This window comes from Eschrichtius robustus, chromosome 3, assembly GCF_028021215.1.
Source record: "Eschrichtius robustus isolate mEscRob2 chromosome 3, mEscRob2.pri, whole genome shotgun sequence".
Taxonomy (NCBI): Eukaryota; Metazoa; Chordata; class Mammalia; order Artiodactyla; family Eschrichtiidae; genus Eschrichtius; species Eschrichtius robustus.
The window spans coordinates 12,781,120-12,805,109 of NC_090826.1; the positions used below are offsets into that span (position 1 = coordinate 12,781,120).

General features: G+C 40.0%; 1 protein-coding gene across 2 annotated transcripts in view; it reads right to left on the reverse strand.

Moving 5' to 3' along the window:
- FBXO42 (F-box protein 42) overlaps nt 1-23,990 on the reverse strand; it is an 88,026-nt gene that overhangs the window by 11,476 nt on the left and 52,560 nt on the right. For both annotated transcript variants that reach the window (XM_068538985.1, XM_068538984.1), the window contains one exon: nt 20,525-20,659. In XM_068538985.1, coding sequence (XP_068395086.1) covers nt 20,525-20,659 — 135 coding nt within the window. The remainder of the gene's footprint in view (nt 1-20,524; nt 20,660-23,990) is intronic.

Sequence of the window (23,990 nt, forward strand, 5' to 3'; positions counted from 1 at the left end):
AGATCATATAAAAGAGTGGTTGTGAAAATTAAATGACTTAAATCACATAATGCATTTAGGACAGTGCCTGGTACTGTTATTATCATTGCTAAAGCAAATTAATACGACGTTAATACCAGGTCAATTGGCCACAGACATCTGATAGTACTGTTTTCTACATGGCACAAAGTTTATGAGAACAGAACTGAACTGGTGGACATATTTAACTACTACAATATGATTAGAGTATTCCTGGCAGAGTAACTATTTAGCTCAAGAAAGTACAATAGAAATGAAACTGTAACTGATGCTACATGATATGAAAGGGAGGTCATCCCAAGTCCCAGAAAGGTAACTCAAATACACTGAATTATGATTTGGAAACAAAAACCAATGGTTAACATGATAAGACTAGTTAGGGTTTGCTCTTTCATGTGTACTATATATTTCCTATAATATCTTTTGAAATAAATTACCAATACTTTATGAGGCAAGGCAAACCAATGTTTACCACTGCTGGGTGTAAAGAGATTACAAATGTAGTATAAGAATACATACCTCTTAAGGGGAAAAACTAGTCATAGAATCAAAAAGAGTGTTTGTAAAACATAACAATATGTAAAATCAAACCCAAGTAAAGACTATACTTTAGACCTGCGTGCCCAACACAGTCACCATTTAGCCACACGTGCTAGTGACTACTGAACTGCAAAGTACAGATACACAACATTTCCATCATTACAGAGACAGTACTACTTTAGACAAAGGATTTTAACTTTATAAATTCTATGCCTATGTTTACAGGGTATGGGGAAGGTGGTAGGGATGGATGGGTGACCTGACTGACTTTTAAGAGAAATTACAATGACTGCTTCTTAAAACTATTACTGGGACTTCCCTGGTGGCGCAGTGGTTAAGAATTCGCCTGCCAATGCAGGGGACACGGGTTCGAGCCCTGGTCCGGGAGCTGCCACATGCCGCAGAGCAACTAAGCCCGTGCGCCACAACTACTGAGCCCATGTGCCACAACTACTGAAGCCCGCGTGCCACAACTACTGAAGCCCGTGCGCCTAGAGCCCGTGCTCTGCAACAAGAGAAGCCACTGCAATGAGAAGCCCATGCACCACAATGAAGAGTAGCCCCCACTCGCTGCAGCTAGAGAAAGCCTGCGTGCAGCAACGAAGACCCAATGCAGACAAAAATAAAATTAATTGATTAATAAAAAATAAAGTTAAAAGACTTAAAAAAAAGACCTATTACTACTGCTACTAATGATAATGACTAATATTTACTGAGCATTTATTATATGCTAAGCACATTTCTAAGTACTTTGCGTGTATTAAGTAATTTAATCCTTCCAAAACTCTAGTTTTACCTCCATTTTATGTTTGGTTTTTCTTTTTTTTTGGCCATACCACACAACATGTGGGATCTTAGTTCCCAGACCAGGGATCAAACCCGTGCCCCCTGCAGTGGAAGTGTGGAGTCTTAACCACTGGACCACCAGGGAAGTTCCTTTATTTCCATTTTACAGATGAGAATACCGAGGCATAGCTTATACTCATTCTCTAGATTGTTCTTCATGCACACAGATACATTCCTTCTGAGTAGTTACCACAAACAAGTCAGGCACCTCAAAAGGTCTGAGTGTTTCAAAGCTGAAAAAGTTCTTTCCTAAATCTTTTTTTTTTAAGTTCCTTTGTACTAAAAAAATTTTTTTTAATTGAAATATAGTTGATTTACAACCTAAATCTTAATTAATTAAAGCCACAGACCTAGAACAGACAGAGAGATAAGTAAATTGAACAGAAGGCCATTCTTAGGATCTCTTTTTCTCCACAAGGCTCTGGGTCACACTCTACCTCTAATATAGACAGGACCCTGTATTTGTTCTCCAGGCTCTCCAAAGAAAGATAAACTGGGACCAGTGACAACGATAAATCAATCCTTAAGGATTATCTTAAATAAGGGCTTTCCGAAATGACTTCTCAAATATCTTGACCTTTAAGAAAGCCAAAAAATTTCCCTCTACTTCTTATCCAAAGAAGTAGGAGAATCCCCTCATTCAAAATTTCCAAGGTCTGTTTTATGTCACATATGGAAGCTTCAATTTCAGCATCATACTATCTTGACAGCTATATAGAGTCATAGTGAAAAGTTAAATTGTGCTTCTCCACCTCAATTTATAAGGAAAGTGGGGGGAAAATTACCCTACAAGAACAATGAAGCAGGGGGGAGGGAGGGCACAGAATTCAACATACAACCTCTGTACAGTTGGTTCAGCGATAAGAGGTCAAAGATACTGGTGTGTCAAATTTTCTGTGACCCAATCATGCACGTAATGCTTACATTATTTGTTGCAAATTGGATACTTTAAAATTCTTGTTACTTGAAGAAATCAATATTGTAAAGCCTTTGCCAAGAGCCCCTAATTTTACCATTTTTAAAATTTACATATTTCCTATTTTGAAGTTGTTTAAAGCAAAAGGTCTTCAATTCCCCTCCCAATTATCTTAATGCAAGGTCCACAAATGAAATAATGAAATGAATTAAATTTATGGTGAGATCAGAGACTGCAGAGGTCAATGAATTTTGGCAATTTCTATATCTTAAAGAATAAACAGTCTATTTATCCAAGTTCTGGAAAGCAAACAATATCTTTACCAGAATTCTTAGAAAAACAAGAAAACTCATTTTCAAATTACATACCTTTATTTGCTGTTTTAAAGTTCCAAGAAAAGCAAGCTATTTAAAGAGTAGTATTTACAAACTTTATTAAAAAACAAACAAACAAAATGACCATACATTATTGGGCAAGGAAAGTAACTTTTATATGGACTATCCCTAGATAAAATATCAGGTCCTAAACTTTGAAGAACTGCACCTATGTGCTAGCAATTCATTCCATACAGTAGCTAGAATGATATCACATAGTTGTTTAACACACCCACCTATGACATTAGAGAGGGAATGAGTCACTGGAAATCTTGTACAGTATAGGGCAGTCTGACAACAGAAGACCTTCCACAGTTAAAAGGCCCATCATCATCATGGTGACAAATGATGAAATAAATACCTTTCCCTCAAGAAAACTTATAAATGAAGGTTTTCTACTCATTAGGACCTTTCTCAGCCTGCCTTCAAAATATGAGGTCACTGGGGCTCTAGACAGTCTAAATATCATTGTATCACAGAAGTGGAGTTAGAAAGGGTGTCACTCCCAAGTCGGTTCCCATCAAGCACCACAGGACCAAATATGCCCACGTCAAACTTGGACAGACATGTTACTTAAGCCCGTTCCTCCCAGAGCTGATGGTTATCCTCACAGGCTTCTTTCCCCAAACACCAAAGGCCTCTAATCACACAGCAGATATGATCGATGGAGCAAGTTTCAAAACAAGACACAAGCCAAAAAGGCATCTGTGGGAAACTGGATAATCAGATAGGCACCCTATACACAGAACTAACATTCCCTAAAATCGCTAACTGGCTCACATGTTTCCCAAGATTCCTATGAAATCAGAAGAAATTTTCACATATGAAAGACAGTGGTAGAATTACAAGGCATTCTCGTTTACTTTTGCAAAGACGATGGTAAAACAGTGAAGCGATGCCAAATTCTGGTTTGGTCTCTATGCCACTTTCCCACAACTGTAGTGTCTACTCACGTAGACCCTAGCACTACAAGAGAAGCGTGATTGTTTGATACAAGATAAAACAAGCACCCATTCTAATTGGGGGTGCCTGTATTTTATGCATGACTAAAAAGTTACTTTTACTTTTCCATACTGTGAGCATTATTTATTAATATTATTGGTTTACTATTCAGATGTCATAGTTACCATTCCCCTAGGGCTGTAGTTCTCAAACTTCAGTTGTATCAGAAGTAGCTGAAGGACTTGTTACAACACAGATTCCTGGGACCCATTTCTGAGTTTCCTATTTAGTAGGTATGGGGTAGGGTCCATGAAGTTGCATTTCTAACAAGTTTCCAGGTGATGCTGATGTTTGGGGACTAGACTTTGAGAACCATGTTGCAGAGAGTTAAATAATCCTTGGGTGAACCTGTTAGAAAATGCTCGAAGATGACATTAAAAGGGCATGTGGTCAGCCTTTTGACTTTTTCCCCAGTTTATATGATTTTCCTTAACACTGAATCTATCCAGACTTTTTCTGTGCATACACTCTCTTTATGACTATATGAACATGGGTCCAAAGTGGGTTTTCCCTGCCAAGTGCTTTGATTAAAGGGGTGCTGAAAGGAACTACCTTAACATTTTCAATACACAAATATTTCCTTGGTCATCCTCATCTACATGTTACTGAACCTACACTCTGCAAAATAAATAAATGGAAAAAAATTGTTCCACCTACTGCTTTCAGACAAGTCACTTTAAGACTTATTTACAGGGGGCTTCCCTGGTGGCGCAGTGGTTGAGAATCTGCCTGCCGATGCAGGGGACACGGGTTCGAGCCCTGGTCTGGGAAGATCCCACATGCCGCGGAGCAACTAGGCCCGTGAGCCACAACTACTGAGCCTGCGCGTCTTGAGCCCGTGCTCCGCAACAAGAGAGGCCGCGATAGTGAGAGGCCCGCGCACCGCGATGAAGAATGACCCCCGCTTGCCGCAACTGGAGAAAGCCCTCGCACAGAAACGAAGACCCAACACAGCCAAAAATAAATAAATAAATAAATAAACTAAAAAAAAAAAAAAAAAAAACCTTATTTACAGCAACACAAGTGACTTGCTAATAGTTCTCCATGACTCTGAAAACAGAAAGATCTAATACTAGGAATTAGGTACTTATAAGAGGTAAAGTTTGAAAACAAGAAAACTATGAGCATGAAAAATTTTACCATGGGAGACTCACTAGCATGCCAATTAATCCAGAAGAAAAGCACTGGACAAAAAAATCTCCACTTCGCTCATGGAATTACAGAATGCTTTGGTGTGTGATTTGCTTTTTTAAAAAGGGGGTCTAAATTGCTTCTTAACTGGAAGTCAAAAACTTTTCCCTGGATGCTTTCAAATAATTTTATTTTGTAGTAATGATGCCAAAGGGGACATTAAAGAATGAATAATGGGATTGAGGTTTCAGGTCATACTCTCCATCTCATATGAACAACTCTTCACACGCACTCACTTTCTCAGGGTAGGTCCAATGAAAAGCATTCACTCGCAGCTCCAAATGAGGTACACTTGTCCATCCCACACAAAACTGGCCTTGAGGGCAAAATAAGACCAGATAGACCAGATTAACCAACAACCCTACCTCACAGTTTCTCTTCTGTGGGTACTTTTCTGTGGTAGTGAGGAGCCTGAGTTGGTGTGCGTGTGGGGGGGAGGGAGTAGGGGGAGATGAATTTTGCTGATAGGACCCAAGCCGGGTCTTGGGAAGTGGACCAAGCCCTTGGTGTGACAGAGCTGTCATTATGGTAGTGTGTGAAGTGACTGACCTTGATAGCAAGAGTCGGAGGTCAAAAGGAATAATTTGGAGAGGTATTTCCCAGAACACCACATTAGCATCTGAAATCAGAAAACCTACAGGGCACAAGAAGATAGGCTGGCACTTATAACTTAGGAGGGAAGAGACCCTTTAAAGAAAAGCTACTGGAGTTATAATTTAACTGCTTACATCTCTAAACTGGTTTGATTTTATAGGTAATACTTTGTAATCAGAACAAGAAAAGCATGTTTCATGGTTTTATAATTTGAGGAAGGGGGAGACAAAAGGAAAACTGAGAAGAACACAATTCATGAGTATAAAGTCTGTCTTGGGCACTGTAAACACCTTGAAGACTAATAACTATCCAGAATGGTCTCCACAGTATGCAGCCAGGACCACAGAGGTTCTATCTGGAACAGATATCACTTTCTCTTCAGCTAATGAAAATGTTTCCAATTTAACTTCAATGTGGCCAATAATAATTATGTTGAGTCTCCTCAATTATTTACATGCCCAGGGAAGATACAAAACGATAATGCCTATTTTAAAGAACAAAGGTAGGAGATAAATATAAAGTTACTCTTTGGCAAAGTCACTACAGAACCCCTAAACTCCTGCTTTCCAAGACTTGATTCTAGCCAGCTGTGCTCTTTAATTCTAAAATAGGGACTTAAGTTAGTCACCAAGGACATGGTACTGGATGCAAAAGAACTAAGTTCTTCTAGACATGGCTTTCTTCAGGACCAGCACATTCCTTCCCATGCTGGGCTAAAGACCTTCCTAGGGGAGGGAGGGGTGAATGGAGAGGGACATCCTTTATCTAACCTCAATCTGAGCATTTAGTACACTGCTGAAATTATCCATTTAGAATCTCCCAATAAGATTATATTATTATATTATCCTAGAGAACAGGAACTATTTCTCATGAAAATGTTTGCAGAACTGAACCCATCCAAGGAAGCCGAATGGTTATGGATCCCTTGTGGGCTGGGATGAGACCTGGCTCCAGTTAATCACAACCTACCCTGGAGGTATCAGTGTGCCTTTCAGCAGGGGAAAGGCCAAACACTTCTTTAGGTGTTCCCCTCACAGTCCAATTTTTTTTTTTTTCCTTTTCCTATTTTTTTCCTCAGTTGCAACATGGTCAGAAAGTTACTGATTGATATCAAAACAACTCACTAATATTAGACAAAGCTTGTCTGGATCTCAGGCTTCAGGGCACACATTTTCATTATTACAATTATACCCATATCTTTAAAAACATCACTCCCTGGGTCATTTACAGAACATCCAAAACAAGAGGAACTTTTGTAATGGGCATGAGAAACTTTTAGATCCTGTATAACTATATAGGCCATAGGCATGAACAAAAAGAAATTCCCCGTTGGCACTGTTTTCACTTCTAAACAAACCCACATGAAAGACCACTTGATAAATAGGGCAGCACTTATCAGTTAAAAACTAACATGAAAACCAGTAACAGTTCCTTGTTACCATTTTAAGTAGTCTTTTGATTCAATTTCTGGGGAAGGAGATGAGGTCCAGAGTCTGAGTTTAATCTGGTTATTTGTTAATTGCAGTTCTCAGGGTGGGAGGACCACCCCCACCCCACCCCACACCCCCCCACACACCCCCCCCCCCCCCCGGGTGCCCTTTTAAGTGGCTCTGTTTAGAAGTGAAAACAATGTTGCTAGTCATAAAGTTTCTGGCCTGGTAACAAAACAGGAAAATCCTAGTCAGGCAGGAGAGAACTAAACTGAAATATGGTATAACCTTATTTATTCTCTTCCTTCGAGGACTAAAGTTTACCCAGATTTGTGCTATGCAAATTTCCCCACTCTTCTCTCCACCAGGAGGGAATGTGTACCCACCTTAGAAAAGCATGTATTCTGGAAAAATCCCAGGATCTGAACTTTATAAATAAACAGAAAGGATTCCTTCCTTTCCTAGGGGAACCCACTGGCTCTGCTCTCATTCACATCTCCCGAGACCACCACAGATCCAGGCTGTTCCAGGATTGCATAGGGCTAGAGGAGACAAGGAGAAATCACCAACTCATAAAGAAGATTAACCAGGAACGGGTCCATGAAGCAGGAAGGAGCTAACTCAACAAAGAATTAAAAGTAGTCACTTAAGTAACATCCTATGCCTTCCTCATAGCGATTAGTGCTATGGTATCTGGGCCCTGGGTGCCTTCCTACTATGAAAACAAAAAAATGGAGATGGAGATTCAAATATGTCAGTTATTTTAAGCAAAATCACATAATCTTAATAAAAACAACTAGTCTTAAAAATAAATTGTAACAAGGAATTCTGTGGCAGTCCAGTGGTTAGGACTTGGCGCTTTCACTGCCAGGGCCCGGGTTAGATCCCTGGCTGGGGAACTAGGATCCCGCAAGCCACACCGCGGGGCCAAAAAGAAAAAAAAGGTAAATTGTGAACAGAATCCTATTTCATTAGTTTACTACTCTTCTCCTCATAAATCATATTTCCTTTAAAAACCTATTCATCCATATAAGTCCTGGCTCTATATACATTTTATAACTTATTTAAACACCTCCATCTACTTTCTTGCACCACCAGTTATTTTCTTCTTAGTTCTTTATATTTTCTTCGTATTGATTTATTGTCTTATAGATCTTGCTGCTTGTTCACATCTATTCTGCAGTACTTAGAACAGCACTGGGCATAAATACTCAATAAATAAAGGCATGAAAATGAACAAACAAAGGAATGAATGCACTTTTCAAGCTTTGGGAACTTGAGGATAACTTATGATTATTCTCTAAACTCCTTAGCTAGGACTTCAGTATATGTATAAAGATGTATTGTATATAATCTGAACAAAAACTATGAAATGTAGGTATTACCGTGTCTACCTTATAGGTGAGGCAAATGAAATGTTAAACAACCTGTCTAAGGTCATCCAGTTACTAAGCAACCTTAGCCTGAAGAGATCAGATGCAAACCTGTGTGTGCTCGGCACAAAAACCATGCTCTTAATGGTACTACCACCAACTAGCCTTCCTCCCATCACTTTAGGTCATGAGGCCCTAATAATGAGTGTACCTTTAATTACTAGCTGAGTGGTCTTTTCTCTTCAAACCTCTAAAATACTTAGTTATATTATCATATCCTCCTACTTAGAGCAAGACTAAGTGAGGAGAGAACTCTCTGGGTGCTTAGTGTGTCTAGAATATTCTTTTATTTATTTATTTATTTTTGGCTGCATTGGGTCTTTGTTGCTGCGCGCAGGCTTTCTCTAGTTGAGGCGGGCGGGGGCTACTCTTCGTTGTGGTGCGCAGGCTTCTCATTGCGGTGGCTTCTCTTGTTGCGGAGCACGGGCTTTAGGCGCATGGGCTTCAGTAGTTGTGGTGCACGGGCTCAGCAGTTGTGGCTCGTGGGCTCTAGAGCTCAGGTTCAGTTGTTGTGGCACTCAGGCTTAGTTGCTCCGTGGCATGTGGGATCCTCCCGGACCAGGGCTCGAACCCGTGTCCCCTGCATTGGCAAGCGGGTTCTTAACCACTGCGCCGCCAGGGAAGCCCCCTAGAATATTCTTTAAAGTTGACAAGTAGGTCTTAAGTAAGAAATGAGTGCATATGTCCACAAACAAATTTATGTAAGAATGTTGACTGCAGCTATATTCAAAGTGGAAATAACCCAAGTATCCATCAACAGGAGAATAGGTTAAAAAAAAAGTGGTATATTCATGTTATGGAATACTCACAGCAATGAAGAGGAATAAACCACTGATAGATGCAACCACATGGATGAATCTTAAAAAAAAACCAAGATGAATCTCAAAAAAATCTCTTGGAAGTCAGAACAGTGGTTACCTCTGTGGGGAGTGGTACTGACAGGAAAGGGGCACAAGGGATCTTTCTGAAGTGATAGCAGTATTTTGTATCTTGATCTAGGTGATCATCACATGGCTGTATACATATGTAAAAAAGTCTTTGAGTTACACACTTAAGATTTGTTCATTTTCCTATATGTAAACTGTCTTAATAAATTTATTGTTAAGAAAGAAAAAATGGCTAATGCCAAAGCTAATGTTAAAGCATGTTACACTGTTGTCACATGGCATCACCCACTACTCTCACCAGTAAACAGAAATACCAGCAATCCATCGTCAGAATTAAAATTCATTACGTGAGGTCTTTAAGAACACATCCCTCATTTAATATCTAACCACTCTATAACTCATATATACATATAAATCAAAGAGCAACAAACATTTCAAGACTGGGCAATGAGATTTCAGAAAGCTTACTAAAATGGGAAGAGAAAGCAAGAAAGGAACAGAGTGTAAAAGCCAACAAACCACATATAAAATCCATAGCCCATAATCACTTTCAAGAGAACTATGGAAAAGAGAAAATAATCAGGGGTACTACTTGTTTGATAAGTAGAGTCAATTAAAGTATAGTTCAAGTGTTCATCTCCCAAAGAAGAGATGAGAGGTAGCTTCTGAGCTTTGAAAGGATAAAGTAGTTTTCCAGAATTCAGGCTGATATTTTTAAGTTAATAAATGACCAAACACAACTCTCACCCACCTGGGAAGAGCACCCTGTAGATTCTTTACAAAATCTCCTCAAGGTTAAGAGAGTTGGAAAACTTGAGAAACTGGCCTGATCCTGGACTGTAAACAGCCAAACAATGTGCACTGGGCACGAGTTGGTACACTGTACTGCTGAGTGTACTAGAAACCAACAGGGTCATTCATGGGGAAGGAGAAGTTAGAAATAACACAAGGACAATACCTTTTGTGTTCCCCCATACACGACTAGCTTTCTAAAATTTCATTCAGGACACAACATTAATAAATCATACAAAATGAAGTTTATTGTGGTCATAAAACATGACGTGCTCTTGCCCGGGGTGGGGTGTGGGGTAGGGAATTATGTGGATACCTGACAATAAACAGAAACACTAGATGGTCTGAGACTTTTACTGCACAAGGAATCCAAGAGCAACCAAAAATTGCTTGTCAAGATAGTAGGCAGACATGAACACATGTGTAGATATGAAAGCTCAGAATTCTAAGGAAAGTCACTGCTTATTCTCAATGACACTCAGAACTTCTATCTAAAGTAAGAAAAAAAAATTAGAAGGTTTTAAGAAAGGACAGGAAAGGCTCATGAGTTGGACCAAATGAATAAAGTTAAAGGATATAGAATTTCCAACATGGAAGAGATAAACTAAGGACAGATTTTAACACATTTTGGTAATCAATACATCTGGTAATCAAGAAAAGATCTGTAAGTAAGAACGAATTGGGACTTCTCCTTCACAAAGAAAATGTTAAAACACTGAGATCAATGATTTGTTTTTAAGACAGAGAAGAGAAGCTTGAAGTGTATTTGAAAGGCATGCGACAGTGTCCTCTTGCTACACAGTCTAATATTTACCAGTTGATAAGCATCCATTTCTCCCCCTTCTCCATAGACAGGTATTCTCAGAACACATTTACATATAGTGGTGATTTTTTTTTAAAAATGTATGAAGTGTTTAGATGCAAAACAACGTTAAAAAGCAGAATCTAATGCCTATAAGTACACTAATACATTTTATTCTAAAAAAATTCCACATCCAGATATTTCAATGTCAGCATTGACATTTGGGACCTAAGGCAAGGGAAGGACTGGGTGATCTTCTCCAGGACAGATTTTTCTGTCAGCTGTTTTGGTTATACCTGGTGCCAGGTATCAGTCCCAGACTCCCTTCTTTCCGGGCGATATTACCACAGGCTCAGGAAAGGGCAGTAGAAAACCTAAGAGTAAGCTTTTCCACTAGACACAGAACAGAAAGCTTCATCAATGGATCCAAGAACCCTATGAGTAGCATTTTTAAGGTATCATTTACACAGAAGAGAAACAGTGACACTCTGGGCAGTTATTTCTGGATAGTTCCAGCACTTTTCAGCTTCTGAGGATATTCTGGCCTTCCTATAAACATCTGATATGACCAATACTCTTTCTTTTTCCTGCCCCTGACTCCAAAAGTAGACTTTCTGCAGGATTACTCAGTGATTTTGTAAGATGTGATTTTTCTCTTCGGGAATGGTCCTAAGGAAACAAAATTATTTCCAACAGAGCTTCTGACTCTGGATAGCTGGAAGGATCTTGATTGGGTTAAGTCATAATAAAACAGAGATTCTGTCTTCAGCATCCTCCTGCTTCCCACCAAAAAATTTAAAAAGGCAAATCATGTTGATATTTTAAAATTCTCTAAGCTGCGAAAAGGTTTCTTTGCTGACATACCCTTTGCTCATCATTCTTTCCTGACTCTGATGATAGACGTAATGGCCAGATAGCTTAGTTATTCCCCCTCAAATTGAATGCCAAGGACCAAGGGGCAACTATAAATAAGGAAAAGAGAATCACAGGAAAATAAACAAACTTTAAAAAAGAATTTTAAAAGGAGGGGAAAAAAAAGAATAATTATTATAGTGGAGAAATCTAATAAACACTATCTCAGCCAGGTGATAAGGTTGACATCAACAGTGATAAATCATGTTGACAGTATGTACCCTTGATGGGATGTGATGAAAAGGGCACTATACCACTATGGTCTTCTTCCCCCAAATCCATAACTCTAGTCTAACCATACGAAAAACATCAGACAAACCACAACTGAATGACAGTCCACAAAATACCCCTAAAACTGTTAAGATCAACAAACAAGGAAGTCTGGGAAACTGTCATAGCCAAGAGGAACCTAAGGAGACATGAAGACTAAATGTAATGTGTCCTGGATGAGATCTTGGAACAGAAAAAGGACATCAGAATAAAAAAATAAGGAAACGTGAATAAAGTATGGACTTTAGTTAATAATAATGTATCGATATTGGTTCATTAATTGTCATAAATGTACTATTATGACTAGATGTTAACAACACGGAAAACTGGTTGTGGGAACTCTGTTCTATTCTAAAATTTAAAAGTCCATTTAAAAAGTAAAATTGATCATGTGAAACTAGCAAACTATAGAATAAAATAAAACTACTCACAGCATGTCATAGTAGAAAAAAACACAGACTTTAGAGACAAAATCTTGCGTTTCAATCACTGCTCCGTCACTTATTGGTGTGTGATCTTAGGTAAATTATTAGGTGATTCTCTGAGCTTCAGTTTCCTCACCTGCAAAATGGGGATAATAGTAGTGCCAACCTAGTTGGGTTGGTTTGAAAGTTAGGTAGTATGTATGAAGAGTCTGGGGCAACCAACACCCAAAACCTTTCTCCATAATCATTCCCTCAGAAAGTAGGCTATTCCTAACTAGGGTAACAGGTAGCTAGTTCTATAAAGAAGCAGCTAAGAGAGCATAGAGCGGCCATTCTTAACAACAGTTAGGGAGTCCAGTTTGGCACACACCCACCTAATAGACTGTGACAACAAAGTGAGGTCACAGTTTGCACAATAAGAAAGCAAGAAGATTTCGCAGCGATCCAGGGTTTCCAAATTTAGCTAGGTTTAGAATCAACCGGGACATTTTCTTTTTTAAAATGCAGATCCGCCACTCTATCCCCAATCCCTTGAGAACAGGTGAGTGACTGTTATGAGGCTGAGGAATCTATATTTTTAGTAAGTTTCCCAGGTGATTTGCTGTGTAGTTTTAGGAACAGTGGTCTTATCTTTTCCTCTTTATACAGTGAAGGAAATCGAGGCCCAGAAAATGCAGACGTGATTAACTTCAAAAGCAAGTAGCTCAGAAGTAGCAAGGCCAAGATTAGAACAGGCATCTAGTACGTGTATCTCGGACCTTGATATGTTTTTCTAAAACAAAGGGCCTGAACCACAACCCATCACTTGGAACTCCACACGTGACTAAAAGGGAAGAAACTGGAAAGGGGAAAAAAAAAAATCCTTGGGAAAGAAGATTCTATGGGGAGAATGTGGTAGGAAAATCAACTGTGCTCCAGGACTAGAGTTGACAGGCTAAGCTTTAAATCTTTACCTAACATTTATAGGCTCTCCCAAAATTTATAGACTCTCGTAACTTTGGAGAGTTGTAAAACTGAAATTTGTTCCCCTTTTGTAAATGGGTGTGAGCTAATGTTTAATAAGTTTTAAAAATCAGAACAACAGTCCAATATTAAATGTAAAAATTTCTACTTGAAAATTTCTACCTTGATTTAAAGTAACCAAAAAAGGCTGTGACTTATGACATTATATATTAAACAGATGCCAAAATTAGCCTCGGTTTGAATAAAGGGTATTTTAGAAAGAGTGGTTCAAACATTAGTCTTTTGAAGTACCTGTCCTAAGAACTGCTCATTTGTTTTGGGAAGTGAACACAGGCTGAGTCAAACAAAACTGACTAAGAGTGAAGGTGTTACCTTAGTACAATACCGGAAGTCGAAACATTCAACTTCCTAGAACTGCCTGGCAAAGACTACAATGAATATAACTGTACATTCATAATCACCAGCCAGGATTCCCAAGGGCTTCTGTTCTGTTCCAGTCTTAATTATTTTATCTGAGTGATGAAGCAATCAGTAGAGAACTTCCACCAGCTCCCACATCTACCCATCCACCAGCATCCGTAACCTGATATTCCTTCTTCTTCCTTTGGATAAAGGGTCAATGTTCCTATCCACAGTCAAGCCCTCCACCTGTATAGTAGATCCTGCCTTTGTCACTATTTGAAGACACTGTCCTAGCAACTAATTCTTCCTCTTGATCCAAATCAATTCCTCCCTCTAGAAGATCATTCCCATCAGCAAATAAACATGCTCTATCTGCCATCTTAAAAAAAAACAACAACAACTCTCAATTCTACATTCATCTCTACTTAGCACCTCACTTCCCTGCTCTCCTTTATAGTAACACTCTTTTAAAAAAATTAATGTATTGTTCATACTTACTATCTTCGACTCCTCTCTTTCCATTCTCTTAAAACCATTCCAAGTAGGCTTCATTCTTACCTCTCATTGAAAATACTCTTTATTAAATTCAAAGTCAGTTCTCAGTCATTATATGACTTGACCTCTTAGCTGCATATGACATGGTTGACTACTTCCTCCTCTTCTGGAAACACGTGCAAGTATGGTAGCTTCCAAGATGCCACATTCCCCTGGTTTTCTCATACCACCGCCCCCCCCCCCCCCCGCCAACCTTGCTCTTTTTCTAGTGTTTTGCCATTTCCCCCTCCTCCCTGATTTCCAAATGGTGGAGTCTCCCAGACTTAGCCTCTCTATCTTCACTTACTCCCTTGGTAATCTCATCCAGTCTTACGGCTTTAAATCCATCTACATGACTCCCATTTGGCTATCTAGACAAAAATCTCTAGCCTGCATTTCTCCCCTGAACTCCAGACACACACCTTTTTCTACCTGGATGTCCTAATGTGCATTTCAAACTTAACATGCTTCAAACTGAATCTCTCATCTCTCCTGCACTTTGCCAACCCTGGCTACCCACAGTCTTACTCATCTCAGTGAATGGCAACTCTATTCCTTCAAGTGCCCAGGCTAAAAATCTTTACAGCCATCCTTGACTCCTCCTTCTCTTTCACACTCCATATCCAAACCGTGGGCTCTATCCAATGCATCCAATTTTTATCTTTCTGCTAACACCCTAGTCCAAATCACCATCATTTCTTGCCTAGACTATTGCTACCATTTCTTAACTGATCTCCTCGCTTCTACACTTGCCATCTGACAGTCTTCTCAGCAACCTAAATCATCAGCCATTTCACTCAAAGAATATGACAAAGTCCACGAAGTCCTTATAACAGCCAGAAAGCCTTATATGTAGGACACCCTCTCCTCCATTATTTGTCCAACCTCTCCTATTACAGTCTCCTTTGTTCACTCTGTTCCAGCCACACAAGATTCTCATTATCCCTTGACTGTCCCAAGCACACTCCCACCTCTGAACCCTGGTTATTCTTTGGAATGTTATTATTCTTTGGAATGTATTATTCTTTGGAATGTTCTTTGCTTAGATATCCACATGGTTCACTTCTTGTACCCATCAGGTCTTTGTTCTGATGTCACCTTCTCCATGAGGTCTACCGTGATCCCCCTAGTTATAATCTCCCCTATTCCTCATCCCCTTTACTATGCTATAGTTTTGCTTCAATAGCATTAATCATCTTCTAATATATTATATTAGGTACTTGTCATTTTATTTTATTTTTAAAATCTATTTATTTTTATTTTTATTTATTTTTGGCTGCGTTGGGTCTTTGTTGCTGCACGCGGGCTTCCTCTAGTTTCGGCAAGCGGGGGCTACTCTTCTTTGTGGTGCAAGGGCTTCTCGTTGCAGTGGCTTCTCTTGTTGTGGAGCACGGGCTCTAGGCGTGCGGGCTTCAGTAGTTGGGGCACACGGGCTCCAGTAGTTGTGGCACACGGGCTCAGTAGTTGTGGCGCACGGGCTTAGCTGCTCTGCGGCATGTGGGATCCTCCTGGACCAGGGCACGAACCCGTGTCCCCTGCATTGGCAGGCGGATTCTTAACCACTGCGCCACCAGGGAAGCCCTGTACTTGTCATTTTAAATATGTCTTCCCTCATTTGAATTTAATCTCCAGTAGGATTTTTTGTCTGTTTTATTCAGTCATGTATCCCCAGCATCTAAAACAATACCAGGCACAGAGTAGGCAATCCATAAATATTTGCTGAATGAACAAATGAAGGATGAGAGAAGAATTAACTAAGCAAAAGGACTGTACTGTCATTTAAGGAAAGTCAAGCCCTCTATTTTAAATGCCAAACTCCCCATAACAACTAATTACTTGATACCACCACTTAAATATTTGAAGAGGTAAAAAAAAAAAAAAAACCTCTTCCAAATGTTTCTTCTCCATTTCAGCAAATGGCCCCACTACCTACCTAAGTGAACAAACCTGAAACATAAGTTAGCCTTGACTGACCCTCTCACCCTCCCATATCCAATCCATCAAGAAGTCCCATCATTTTCAACACAAAAATTCAGCTCAAATTCATTCACTTCTCTTTATCTCCACTGTTAGGACTCTAGTCCAAGCCATCACAGTCTCTCACCTGTACTATTCTGATAGCTTCCTACCTGTTCGCTCTGCTTTATTTTCTTGCCTTCTTTAATCCATTTCCTAAATAGCAGCAAAAGTGTTCCTTAAAATGTAAATAGGATCATAATATTCCTTTGCTTAAAATCTCAAAATCTCACAGACTGTGGTCTGTGAATGAGCTCCCGTCTATACCTCAACTCCATCTGTGCCACTCTACCCCTTGCTCATTATGCTACATCCACAAAGCTCTGTTTTCAGCTCCTCCAATATGTCCTCTTCTTTGTATATGCCATTATCACTTCCTTCCACTCTGCATCTTTCATATCTCAGCAAAAAAGGTCGTCTTCTGTTTAAAGTAGCTCTCCCCCTCTTATTCTGTATCTCATTCCTCACTTCCTTCATAACTGTTTTTTTTTCTTCCCCATTACAGTATAAGCTCCATGAGGGTAGGGGTCACCTACCCTCATGTAAAAGGGAGGAGGCGGTAACTCACATAACTCCAAAATGTCGGAGAAGTACTGTAGGTCTCTCTCAACTGTAAGAGCTGTCATTCCAGCACTCATCACCACCATACTCCCTCCAGATGTTCCCTCCTTCTATCATTTCAAAAGGAATGCAAGACAAGGTTTCATTGGCAAATCACATTAATTCCAACTGCTATGGACTGAATTCTGTCCTCCCAAAATTCATATGTTGAAGTCCTAATCTCAGTGTGATGGCATATGGAGACGGGAGCTTTGGGAGATAATTAGGCTTAGATACTCTTACAAAAAGAGGAAGAGGGCTTCCCTGGTGGCGCAGTGGTTGAGAATCTGCCTGCCAATGCAGGGGACATGGGTTTGAGCCCTGGTCTGGGAAGATCCCACATGCCGCGGAGCAGCTGGGCCCGTGAGCCACAATTGCTGAGCCTGCGCGTCTGGAGCCTGTGCTCCGCAGCAAGAGAGGCCGCGATAGTGAGAGGCCCGCGCACCGCGATGAAGAGTGGCCCTCGCTTGCCACAACTGAAGAAAGCCCTCGCACAGAAACTAAGACCCAACACAGCCATAAATAAATAAATAAATAAAAAGAAAAGAATTAAAATTAAAAAAAAAAAAAAAAAAGAGGAAGAGATACCAGAACTCACTCTCTGCCATGTAAGGACACAGCAAGCTCACTAGCTCTCTGAAAGCCAGGAATAGAGCCTTCACCAGCACCCTGATCTCAGACTCCTAGCCTCCAGAATTGTGAGAAATAAGTTTCTGTTGTTAAAGCCTCCCAGACTTTGGTATTTTGTTAATGCAGCCTGTGCTAAGACACCAACCAAAATGAGATGCTCCAGTCTCATCTGCAATAAAACCAAATACACATGTAAAAAGATACCTGATACAGTAGCATTCTTTATCACGATTCTGCTCCTAACCCAAACTGTTCCACTGTTTTTTGATGCTCTTTTCCAAAGAGCTACACTTTTGAAGACTGACCACTGTTAAAAACTATCACCCCAGATACCCATCACTTGCAAATACTCAAATGCTAGAAGACGTCACATCTGGTACCAAAGGGTGGGGGTAGCACCCTCCCCTCAGCTACCATCTAACTTACCCACCACCATGCACTAAAATGGGTGAGTCAGGCACACCAAGACATACCAACAACTGTGTTTTATTCAGAAAGACTCACTGATGTTTCCAGTTAGGAAGTAATTTTGGTTGCGACTCATGACAGCATATAGAAACATTTCCCCAGGCAATCTTCCCATGGGATTTCTGCCTAAATGAGAATCTCATAGGACTCTTTATTAAATTACTGTGTGTTTTTTTTTTTTTAAAGTAGACTTTCAAGAAGCTCAGTTTCCCCCCCCTCTAAAACTAGGCTCTAATTGTAGATTAGAGTGAAGCAGAAACTAGATTCTTTGAGACATTTTGTTAGAAAATTACTTTTAAACATTCAGGAGCTAATATGTTTTATAAAAGGGAACAGTCTAACATTTTTTTTTTTTTAATGGCGATTTTTTTCTTTACTGAGAAACTTAAGACTTGGGTAACATTGTATGTTTTAAAAATCAGATCCCGGGGACTTCCCTGGTGGTGCGGTGGTTAAGAATCCATCTTGCAGCGCAGGGGATGCTGTTTCGATCCCTGGTTGGGGAACTAAGATCCCACATGCGGCAGGCCTACTAAGCCCGTGCCGCAACTAGAGAGACCGTGCACTCTGGAGCCTGCGTCCCACAACTAGAGAGAAGCCTGCACGCCACAACTAGAGAGAAGCCTGTGCGCCACAACGAAGATACAATGAGAAGATCCCACGTGCTGCAACTAAGACCCGACCCAGCTAAAAATAATAATAATAATAATAATAAAAAAAATTCAGATCCGTTGGAGAATCTGAATTACAAAAAGTCAGTTACTTCTCTGATACTTCTACCTTGGGGATTTCAAAGCATTGCCTTTAAACTTAGTAGTTAACAACAACAAGAAGACATCCCAATGTCTATCTTATAGGGAGAAATAAGGAAAAATAAGCAAAGTAGATGCCAACAGGCTATGAAGGTCCAGAGCTCCACGTCTACGAGAAAGAGCAACACCCATGCCAAATTATCAAAGGCATAAAGCTTGGTTACAAAACAGAGGAAGGCAGTATTTGTATTTTGTGACTGGAACATCAAAGCTACTCTGAAATGGGGCCTGGACAACAAGTGCAATGGCAGTAGGATGTTTAAGCCAAAAAGACCCTCTGCATTTTAGAATCTGTGATTCTAAATTTTAACCAATATTGCATTAAGTACAATAAAGGACAAAGTGCTAGAAAAGGAAATGCTCCGAAGTACAAAATTCTGAAGGCTCTAAAATACTACTAATCTTCAAAAAATTTTAATGATTAACATCTCTTTATCTTTCCAATAGTTTAAAAGAATTTCATCTGTACAAAACCCAGCCCCACTTGTGACTATCCACTGTCAGTATGCTCCTCCCTCCTATATTTGCCTATTGCAGAGAAAAGAAACAGGAACTTACAGCTTTGGGGAAGCAAAATGTAGCTTCTTCTCATGAAATGATTTTAAGCCCCTGGCCTAGACATTCACAGTTGTCATTACAGAAATAAATGAAACATAAACCAGCTTTCCCGACCCATTTAAAAACAGAATCTTCTGCTCCTCCTCCATATTTCTCCCAGAAAGATATGGTAACTTGTTCATAGTTACATGGAGAACTGGTGATTTTGCCAGGAAATGAAACTCATGTCTCCTCACTCTTAGTCCAGTGACCTTTCTAATACACCATGTTGTCTTCCGTTTAGTAATCAAAGTAAATCAAGACCTAAATAAGTATGCAATCTGCCCAAGGGATACCCAAGCCTCCTTAGTCCCAGAGTGAATTCCAACCTTGAAAAGCCAATGAAGAATGTTTGGGAAGAGCTTGCCAACAAATCTAGCAGAATACTTTATACTCAGTGGACTTTATTTCTCCATCACACCAGCCCCTCCAATCTTATAACTGTGCCTTTTCAAACTGTCCCGCCTCGTGAGTGCAAAAACAATTTGTGTGTGTGTGTGTGTTTCTTCCCCAAGAAAGTTTAGGTCAAAAGAGAAAATAATCTAGTTTCTTTCTGCCAGAATTTTGGCATAGTGGGACTGTGCAGGAATGTACCTACTGTGGAATCTTCCCACACTCCTGAGTTGTTAAAAGTAACCAGCAGAGGCATGTTCCATACACACCCCAAATACCTGAGCTGGCAACAACAAGATATTCAGAGATCTTAGCCCTGGGACAATAGCTTCTGTCAGTCAACTACAGTTCTCACGACTGTGCTTCTGCTCTTACTTCAACTTCATACCAAAGAACATATCACACCTGTACAATTACTTCAGAAAACCACACAAATGAATTCACACAGTAGTACAGCAATTTTGGCAGGGTACCAATACTAATGATAAAGTATAATTAAAAAAAAATTCAAAGACCTTACACAAGCGTATTACTCTTAGCATTTACAAGCAGATTTGACAAAGGATCTGGGGCCCCAGTAATCTGTTCTTGAGACCAACACCTAAAGGATCAGGTAGAGTTTCCACACAAAGGGAGTTACCTGATAAGGAAGCAAAGATCAGCATTTTCTCTCTTACCTGAAGCCAAAGGTCGGATCCACTCTTTGCTATTTAGGTCAAGTCTCCAGAGGTCATTGAAGGCAGCATTGCAGCTGCTCTGGGTACAGCCTCCAAACACATACATAGACTGATTAGCATCATAATAGCACGCACCTAGAAAGAAAACAATAAATGAATAACTGATGTCTAATTCTGAAGCCACTCTAAACCTTAACTATAGCCCATATCTTTCAAAGATCAATTATTTCACACATTCCGCAGTTGTTCCCAGGTATCAACCTTTCTGTAACCAGCCTCCTGTCTTCAGGTTGATCAATATCACATTAACCTTTAAAATAAGGACCAGAGAAAAGCTACGGAAACGTTATGTTATTTCTGAGCACACTAAGCAAACTGACAATGATATCATTAAATAAGACAGTATAATTCTAGCAAGAGAACACAAGAATTCAGATTAAGGGTGTTCAATGAGTGAAATTTCAGCACAGCTGCATAATTAATCTAAATCTGCACCATTATCATCTAGGGCTAGGCGAAGATAGTCAGCGCTAACAGAAGTACTCTGTCCTCCCATTTCTCTCCACCCGTCCTCCTCTTATTGCTTTTGCTTTCAAATGAAACATGAGGCACAAAACAATAACAAGACTTTATATGAAAGAGAATGACAGAAAACAATTTTAAGAACCTGCTGTATGTATAAATAAATAAAATTTAAAATTTCAAAAGAAAAGAAAACAATTTTAATCAATGCCATAAAGTAACCACACATACAGAACCAATGTAGCTCGGCGATCTCAGAAGTAGTATGGTCCCCAAACAACTGAGAGAAAAAACATGAAGGTCATTAAGCTCCTAGGTGTGTATCCAAAAGCCACCAAGGCCGACTGGTTGGTGCTGAATAGAAAACCAATGCAGTAAGTAACAGTTAAAAAGCACCAAGGTCTCTAAGAAAAGCCTTTTTAATTAGGTGATTATATACACCTCACCAATGGGCACTATTCCGAAGAAAAGAGTCAATGACTGTGAGAGGGGCTGTTCCCCTAAAACCAGAAAGACCAGAGCCAGAGTCTAGACAAGAAACATGGAAGCTAAGCTCTGCCACCTTGCTTCTCATTGGAACGTTCATTCAGCCTCTGTCCTTTGCAAAAGATGACCATGCTCCTTCCAGTCCTGCATTTACCATCTTGTATTTCAGGAAAAGGGCTGAGCCAAACTTCATTCATTTCATGCATACCACTGGGAAAAACAGACCTCTCAATGTGAAACTAGGCGAAAACAGTTAAGCGTCACATAAAAGAAAGGGGAAAGGGAAAAGAAATTCAGAGATTCAACCCACTAGTGCATGGCTTCAGTGATCATCCAGTTTATCTGTAGGTCTTGTTCAGTTTAGCACACCACCGTTTCTAAGATCGCTTCTGAACTCTGGCACCACTTATTCAAGTTCAGAAAAAGGGAAACACCACTGCTATAATTACCTCTGTGATATATACTAGCTCTGGGAATAACCCTCCTTTTTTATTTTTTCTTAACTCAGCCCACTTGATAGGCCTTTAAGGACTCTCTACACTAGGAAAGCCAAGTCCAAAAATTGGATTTGTTAAGAGATAATAAAAGCAATGTGTTCAGTCACTTACACCCAGTAATCTCAGCCAGTGGAAGGAGTAAATCCAAAACATCTGGGACTTCCCTGGGGGCACAGTGGTTAAGAATCCGCCTGCCAATGCAGGGGACACGGGTTTGATCCCCGGTCCAGGAAGTTCCCACATGCGGCGGAGCAACTAAGCCCGTGCGCCACAACTACTGAGCCTGCGTTCTAGAGCCCCTGAGCCACAACTACTTAAATCGCGCGCCTAGAGCCCGTGCTCTGCAACAAGAGAAGCCACCGCCACCGTAATGAGAAGCCTGCACACCGCAATGAAGAGTAGTCACTGCTCGCCGCAACTAGAGAAAGCCGGCGCACAGCAACGAAGACCCAAAGCAGCCAAAAATAAATAAATAAATAAAGTTTATTTAAAAAAAAAAAAAATCTGATCTCTGACGCTGCGCAATAACAGAGGTACAGACTTTTCAAATTAACAAAGAAATTAAAGAAACTAGAGATGTGAAGAAATGATATACCATTTAATCATCAACAGGCTCACATCTGCAAAATACTTAATTACTCCCAGAACTCAAACATGCTACAATGGTATATGAAGGTTTAAATGATCTTACACTTTCCACTGACTTTCTTCCTTTTTTTTTTTTTTTTTGGCTGTGCCCTGAGGCTTGCGGGATCTTAGTTCCCTGACCAGGGATCGAACCCGGGCCCCCGCAGTGAAAGCACCAAGTCCTCACCACTGGACTGCCAGGTAATTCCCCCACCCCCCTTTTTTTTCCTACTGACTTTCTTTGCCTTTGAAAATAACTTCTAATCCATATCTAAATCAGTTTTTAAGTTAACATCCCAATAAGAAAGTCTATTAAGAAGTAAAATCCTGGGAATTCCCTGGCAGTCCAGTGGTTAGGACTCTGTGCTTTCACTGCCATGGCCCAAGTTCAATCACGCAAGCAGCGTGGCCCAAAGGAAAAAGAAGAAGAAAAAAAAAAAGAAGTAAAACCCTATGTAAGTCCACTGCTCATGTTTCAGGTTTGTTGAGAACTGCAAATAACAAAGGATCAAGTTAGATGACATTAAACAAACAAAAAGGATAATTACTGAAGCCACACTTTAATCTCCACTAAAGGAGGTGAGCTTCAGGAATCTTGGTCTTCTCATACATACCTTTTTGAACTAGCTACTCCAACAAACTGGGGCAATTTTGAATTGAACTGACTGGTGCCTGGCATAAAAAAACATTCTCTTCCACCTGATAATCCATAACCCCAGAACAGAAATTAGCAATGTCCGCTGGCTTCTGAAACCTTAACTGATGTTCATTACAACAATGTTTAATAAGACAAATCCATGATTTCATAACTAAAAGAGTCAGTAGCTCATTTATGTCCCACTATTCCTCAAAGATCAACTCTTGGCAGCTGCTTCCTTCGTGTAGCAAAAAAGCACAGCGCCTTTATTTTTCAAAGAGGTAGCAAACATTCTTCTTCTCTATTTGGACTGAAAACCTAGCCAGCAGCTGGGCCCCATGAGGTCCTTACCACGTGTATTTTAATCCTATACTAAAATAAGGCAATTGGCATTTTCCTGCTTCTCTTTGAGCAAACAAAGGTTTCTGGAAGAGGAAGGTACAGCCCAAACCCTATGCAAAGCTAATGGGACTGAAACGACAAGTTTCACACACTGTAGTTTCAATATCCAGCAGTCATTATCAACAAAGCTTGGAGAGGAAGGGAGTCAATTTAGGCAGCTATGTTTAGAACTCAGATATAATGGGAATGAGAAACAGCCATCAATAATACACTCAAATATTTTAAGCATCCTACTGAACTCTGTTTGCCTATTTTTATTTAAGATGCGTACATGTTGGTCTGGGTGGGGGTTGGG